The 7,390-nt window shown below is 47.5% G+C and overlaps 1 protein-coding gene across 1 annotated transcript; it reads left to right on the top strand.

Annotated features, from left to right (window-relative positions):
• The first annotated feature begins 24 nt into the window (after positions 1-24).
• LOC123990529 (tetra-peptide repeat homeobox protein 1-like) lies at positions 25-666 on the top strand. Its single transcript, XM_046291145.1, has one exon. It carries the CDS (start codon positions 124-126, stop codon positions 664-666), a length of 543 nt encoding a protein of 180 aa, XP_046147101.1. The 5' UTR covers positions 25-123.
• Positions 667-7,390: the final 6,724 nt, after the last annotated feature.

Below are 7,390 nucleotides of genomic sequence, written 5' to 3'. Positions count from 1 at the left end.
AGGGTTCCAGGTGTTAGATGCCATTCCATTTGTGCCGTTTCAGACATTATGTGCCATCCTCCCCTTAGAAGCCTGCTGTGGTAAAGACAAGCGAGCCAGTATGTCACCAGGAGAGGGCCCGACATGTCGCCAGAAGAGGGCCCCGGCATGTCGCCAGGAGAGGGCCCCGGCATGTCGCCAGGAGAGGGCCCCGGCATGTCGCCAGGAGAGGGCCCCGGCATGTCGCCAGGAGAGGGCCCCGGCATGTCGCCAGGAGAGGGCCCCGGCATGTCGCCAGGAGAGGGCCCCGGCATGTCGCCAGGAGAGGGCCCCGGCATGTCGCCAGGAGAGGGCCCCGGCATGTCGCCAGGAGAGGGCCCCGGCATGTCGCCAGGAGAGGGCCCCGGCATGTCGCCAGGAGAGGGCCCCGGCATGTCGCCAGGAGAGGGGCATGTCGCCAGGAGAGGGCCCCGGCATGTCGCCAGGAGAGGGCCCCGGCATGTCGCCAGGAGAGGGCCCCGGCATGTCGCCAGGAGAGGGCCCCAGGAGAGGGGCATGTCGCCAGGAGAGGGCCCCGGCATGTCGCCAGGAGAGGGCCCCGGCATGTCGCCAGGAGAGGGCCCCGGCATGTCGCCAGGAGAGGGCCCCGGCATGTCGCCAGGAGAGGGCCCAACATATTGCCAGTAAAGGGCCCAACATATTACCAGTAAAGGGCCCAATTGGCAGCATGTAGCCAAGTGGTTAGAGTGTTGTGCCAGTAACCGAAAGGTTACTGGGTGGAATCCCCGAGCTGACAAGGTAAAAATCTGTTGTTCTCTCTGAGCAAGGCAGTTAACCCACTATTTCCTGGGAGCCGAACACGTTGGTGTCGAGTATGGCAGCCACCCTGCACCTCTCTGAATCAGAGGGGTTGGGTTAAATGCGGAAGACACATTTCAAATCAAGTCAAATCAAATGTATTTATATAGCCCTTCGTACATCAGCTGATATCTCAAAGTGCTGTACAGGACATTTCATTGTACTGTGTCACATTTCAGTTGAATATATTCAGTTGTACAACTGACTAGGTATCGCCCTTTCCAATATATTACCAGTAGAGGGCGGTAAGTGTGCAGTGAATGTAAAGCAGCCAAGGATGCCTGCTGCTACCACTCCTTGAATCATTGGTCCACTATATCCAGGCCTCAGGACCTCTCATAGCTCTTGGTTATATAATTGCATTCACATGATTGTTACGGCTTTATAGATTGATTGTTAGTGATCTATGCATTTTGTTGATTAGCAGTTCCTTATCTCCCGCATTCGTTCTGGTTTTACTGCTGTGATTGGCTGACTTTATTGGTCAGATTATAGGAATGTGGTGTCTCTAATCATGTGCATGAATGAGAGGATCAGGCAGTGTATCATACTGTGTGTGTATGTGGTCCGTATGATGCTGTTAACCCCCTTGTACCCACACCTCCACTCTATCTGACCTCTTTGTGACCCAGCTGGTTCAACTTATTCTGTAACACTGTCTGTCACCGACTGAGGTTACATCCCAAATGGAACCCTATTCCCTATATAGTGCACTACTATAGACCAGGGCCTATAGTGCTCTTCCCTATATAGTGCACTACTATAGACCAGGGCCCATAGTGCTCTTCCCTATAGTGCACTACTATAGACCAGGGCCCATAGTGCTCTTCCCTATATAGTGCACTACTATAGACCAGGGCCCATAGTGCTCTTCCCTATATAGTGCACTACTATAGACCAGGGCCCATAGTGCTCTTCCCTATATAGTGCACTACTATAGACCAGGGCCCATAGTGCTCTTCCCTATATAGTGCACTACTATAGACCAGGGCCCATAATGCTCTTCCCTATATAGTGCACTACTATAGACCAGGGCCCATAGTGCTCTTCCCTATATAGTGCACTACTATAGACCAGGGCCCATAGTGCTCTTCCCTATATAGTGCACTACTATAGACCAGGGCCCATAGTGCTCTGGTCAAAATGTATGCCATACATATAAGGAACAGAGTGCCTTTTGGGATGCAGAGTCAATCTCAACTTTGTCCCCAGATGAGATCTACCCATCCCTCCTCCTCCACCCCTCTACCTCGCGTGTGAGAGGGACAGTGGCCGGAAGGTTGTCTGGGAGTCTTGTCTGGTTGGGTGCAGCAGGGGATGTCCACATGACTCAGTTCAGTATGGGGATTTTATAGTGTGGTGACAAGCGCATCTGCCCACCAGCGTGTGTGTGTGTGTGTGTGTGTGTGTGTGTGTGTGTGTGTGTGTGTGTGTGTGTGTGTGTGTGTGTGTGTGTGTGTGTGTGTGTGTGTGTGTGTGTGTGTGTGTGTGCGTGCGCGTGCGTGCCTGTGAGAATACATGGGAGGTCTTCCTGTGTCTGGGAGGTGCTTTCCCAAAACTGATTACCCCATACATCTCTAATATCTGACAGTAAATCAGGTTTATTATGCAGATATTGCATTTATTTATTTTCTCCCATCTTACAATGATGGCTTTGTGTCCAAACTGCACACAACTGTGTAAATCTGTGTGCAGTCTGTGTATGATGAGCCCCCACAGAGATAGCCCTGTGGTATTGGGAATCTCCTCCACAGCCAACCACACACATCCTTTAGTCATTATCAATCTGGATGAGACCCAACAAGTAGGGTTGGTTGGTGATTAGGGTGTATAAAGACTCTGTTTAACCTCTAATTAGCACAACATACAGCTCTCTCTATGTAATGCTGCATAGCCGTCTATTTTAGAGATGGCTCTGGCTGCATAGGGAGATTCCCAACCGAGTCCATGTATCTTCACCTATAGTTACTGGCAGTGATAAATCACAGATGCTTTCAGACCTCAAATGTAGTCTATTGGTGAGATGAGTATAAGTCCTGCAAAGTTTTATAGATCCAGCTGCATAAATAGGCCTGCAATCCAAATGAATGAGAAAGATTGCCACTGTCTACTTTCATCATTTTAGATGGGAACTATCTTTCCCATTCATTTAGGAATGGTCCTTGCTTTCTGTGATCCTTGGGACGTCCCCTATCCCATTGAAGTTTAAATGTAAAATGGTTAAGGTTAGGTAAGTGTGATGGTTAAGGTCAGGGTTTAGTGTAGGTTCATCCCAAGGATCCTAGAAAGCACCATTTAGGGAATCTGGATTGACAAACTTTGATTTTGAAATGATGAACTACCCCTCTAAGGCACAATAAGGCAGCATTGCCTGTATGATGGGCTGACTGCCTGTATGATGGGCTGACTGCCTGTATGATGGGCTGAAAGACCTCCCATGCAGCCCCTCACTTCAGAGCTTTATGGGACCCGGCTGTGAGTAGAGCGTAGGTGCACTTGACCCAGAACAATGACACTCTTTAAGTGTTAAGTGGACCACGTGATGTGATGTCTAATTGTACAATCTGCCAGCCAGGGAAGGGAAGTGGCTGAGAGAGAGAGAGAGAGGGAGAGAGAGAGAGAGAGAGAGAGAGAGTGTGTGGGGGGGAGGGTTCAGAGTGCGGGGAAAAGAGCTCAGTATGCACTGCTAGTAGTAGTAACCCAAAGCAGTAATGATGCACTGAAAGTCTCTTTTAATGAAGAATGGAGAATGTTTTTTAATGCTTAAAAAAATTGTAATAATTTGAACACTCTGGAAAAGATTTACTAGTCTGTCTTTTTCAAAAGTAATGTAAGTGTGCTTTACACACAGCCTTGATATTTTCTTTAATTAAACAACACGTCCAAACTTTAGACTGATGCAAACGTTCAGAATGTCCAGCTTTCTGTGTTACTAAAATTCAATCAATTGTCACAGGGAATATTTATGAGATAGTATGCCTGAAAACCCACGGAGCAGGGACGAGTTCAACAACACACAACACGTCATCTGTTTCATCCCTGTGTGGTTATCAATGCAGCACCAACATGTGTCTCAGAAGGGAGGAACGAGCAAGAGAAAAAAGAGCACCCCCCGAAAAAGAAATGGTAACGGACAAAGCCTACAATTTGTGGCTGAGCATAAAGCAGACAATAGGCAGGCTTTGTGAGGGAAAATGCACGTCAGCAGTGTCCTCTGCTCTTCTCGCTGTAGCTTAGTTTGAACACGGCTGGGGACGGCCGTAGCATCACTGTGCATGTCATGTTGCTGTATAAAAGCCAGTCACCTCGAAGGGAAAAGACTCAACTATTCAACAGTGAATAGTGGGGTTGTAGGCAGGAAGAATAGCTGTTTATCTAAATGCTCTTGGGCTAAACATAGTCAGCTGTCATTATGTCTGTCTATTCTTCCTATTCCCCTCAAACATGTATTTATTTATGTCCCACTTCTGTCGTCTAATGACCCATTTTGTGGCTGAAGAGACTAGCTGAGCCTCCCAGTCGCCCCACAGGAAAAGGAAGTGACTCGAGGCAGCGGAGGGGAGGCAGTTTCTATTGAGCCTGTAGAGGACCGTGGTATAAACCACCTATCAGGATGAAAGAGCATGGACAATGTTTCAAATCAACGTCAAGCCCTGTCTTCCAGCTTGCAGGCCTGTGGTGTGTACACATGTTCCTTCATCAGGCATAATCACTCATTAAATGATCAAACTCAATGAATTTAACTGTACAGTTGTGCACTCAGCCAATACATAGAGAATTTTTTCCTTCTTCACTAAACTTTTACCAATGAATGTCAAGGGTTTGTATGCTTGTAGAGTCACAATACCTGCAGGACATTTCTAAACCTCAGACTGTCAGGACCGGGTCCAGTGTCCAAGGTCTAGGGCCATTTGAATGGGGCCATATTATATATTTTATGTATACATACACAGTGCATTCAGGAAGTATTCAGACCTCTTGACTTTTTCCACATTTTGTTACGTTTCAGCCTTATTCTAAAAAGGATTAAATCGTTTTTCCCCCTCATCAATCTACAAACAATACACAACAAAATGGAAATATCACATTCACATAAGTATTCAGACCCTTTGGCAGGAATGATAGCTTTAGGTATAACTCTTCTATGCAGATCCTTTCAGGTTGGATGGGGAGTGTCACTACACAGCTGTTTTCAATTTTTCTCCAGAGATGTTAGATCGGGTTCAAGTCCGGGCTCTGGCTGGGCAACTCAAGGACATTCGGAGACTTGTCCGGAAGCCACTCCTACGTTGTCTTGGCTGTGTGCTTAGGGTCGTTGTCCTGTTGGAAGGTGAATCTTCGCCCCAGTCTGAAGTCCTGAGCGCTCTGGAGCAGGTTTTCATCAAGGATATCTCTGTACATTGCTCCAGGGGCGGACTGAAACAATCATTCAGGCCGGGAATTTGACTCCATCCCAGGCCACCCTGTTCATGCAAACCACAAATTTACAGAACCAGTTATACATTTGGCCACTATGTTAGTCTGGGAAGAAAGTTATCCACATTACAAAATACAAACTATGGGACTGACCAACAAGTAGCCTATCTGAACACTGAGTTTTCAAGGTATGCTATGGCTATGGGAGCACCCTCATAAACTCACTAGGAATACACCAAGGCTAGACACACAAAACTATGAGCATACACTTCTAAAAAGAGAATGAGATATACAGAGTTAGCTCAAATGTTCAAATTATTATCTTTAATTTCAAGCATCCAGCATATCAAAAGTATCAAGCGTCTTCACGTACACACATTCACTGAACTTGAACATAAGCTACAACAATGTTAGTGAGTTTAATACAAAAGTCAAAAAAGCACTCTGTTACAAAATAAATGTAGATTCCAATGTTCACTCACTGGTGTCCATAAAGCAAACGGCACAAAATTAACACATCTAAACACTAAACATTGGCTACATAACTGCAAGTATAATACGGAAGTCCAGAAAACATGCCTCTGTACAAAAGCTTTAACTCACAGCAAATGTTCTGTCACCCTTGTCAGGCTGTTAAGGAAGAGACATAGCATAGCTTCTTCAGAGTAACCAGGGAGTAATTCCCACTAGTAAACCAGTAACTCACCGCTCTCTGCCATCTTGTCAATGATGTCATCTTTGTCAAGTCCCATAAGAATCTCCTTCTCTGTTTCCTTCAAAAGGAACCTCTTCAAGGTTCTCTTGCTTGAGGGAGGTTCTTAGGCGGTTCTTCACGAATTTCAGGGTGGGGAAGGTCCTCTTACACGCCACCTGAGTGATGGATAGGGTGAGGAGGAACTTGTAGCCCAAACCAATGATGTGATACGCATCCGTGAGCAGATTGTTCTGAGAGGAGAAGATAGCAGCATATTGTGCAGTTTTTACACGTGGAACAAGTTCTGCTCACCAACTCCACACTTTCATCAGGATCCTCAAAGCCTTTCCCTAATTCGTCACTGGCGGAGGTGGCCCTGGTGTTGTACTCCTCCAATGCTGACTGTTTCAGTCTTCCCCACTGTTGTGCAAGGCTGATCAGTTCAGCCTGCAATGCTTCAACAGTGGCATGTTCATCAAATTCCAGTAAGCATTTGCTGAGCTCCTTCATGGCTGTCTTTGGAAGGCCCTTTTCTCTGATCTCAGGAAAATGCTTTGGATTCATGCAGGAGACATCTGTACACAGCACTGCATTTGCTGCATAACGTCAGTGAATACTTTCAACAACAGTGTCCAGTACCACATTGTGGATCTTGATTGTGTAATCCATGTCTGCATTAGCAATGGGTTCGTCTTCTGCAAACTCACCTGGTTTTCTCTTCTTTTTTTCTGTTGTTCTCTTCACTGGGAGAGCAGTCTGAGCTTCGGTATCAGTCCTGCTGCTCCTCCAGAATGCCATTGACCCACTCAACAAAGTCATCTGCAGCCCTCTTCACTCCCTCAAAGTCTCGGGTGCACTTTCTCAGGTTATCCTCCGTCACCAATTAGTGTAAAGTGCACGGTCAGGCTTTGCAAAGCTTCCAAATACTTTCCCCAAGGCCTCTTCTTTGGCCCACCAGCGTGTCTCACCAGTTACATCAAGCCGCCTGTGTCTCCTTTCCCCAAGGCCTCTTCTTTGGCCCACCAGCGTGTCTCACCAGTTACATCAAGCCGTCCGTGTCTCCTTTCCCCAAGGCCTCTTCTTTGGCCCACCAGCGTGTCTCACCAGTTACATCAAGCCGTCTGTGTCTCCTTTCCCCAAGGCCTCGTCTTTGGCCCACCAGCGTGTCTCACCAGTTACATCAAGCCGCCCGTGTCTCCTTTCCCCAAGGCCTCTTCTTTGGCCCACCAGCGTGTCTCACCAGTTACATCAAGCCGTCTGTGTCTCCTTTCCCCAAGGCCTCGTCTTTGGCCCACCAGCGTGTCTCACCAGTTACATCAAGCCGTCTGTGTCTCCTTTCCCCAAGGCCTCTTCTTTGGCCCACCAGCGTGTCTCACCAGTTACATCAAGCCGTCTGTGTCTCCTTTCCCCAAGGCCTCTTCTTTGGCCCACCAGCGTGTCTCA

Source organism: Oncorhynchus gorbuscha, linkage group LG01 (assembly GCF_021184085.1).
Source record: "Oncorhynchus gorbuscha isolate QuinsamMale2020 ecotype Even-year linkage group LG01, OgorEven_v1.0, whole genome shotgun sequence".
NCBI lineage: Eukaryota > Metazoa > Chordata > Actinopteri > Salmoniformes > Salmonidae > Oncorhynchus > Oncorhynchus gorbuscha.
This window is presented reverse-complemented; position numbering and strand designations above follow the sequence as displayed.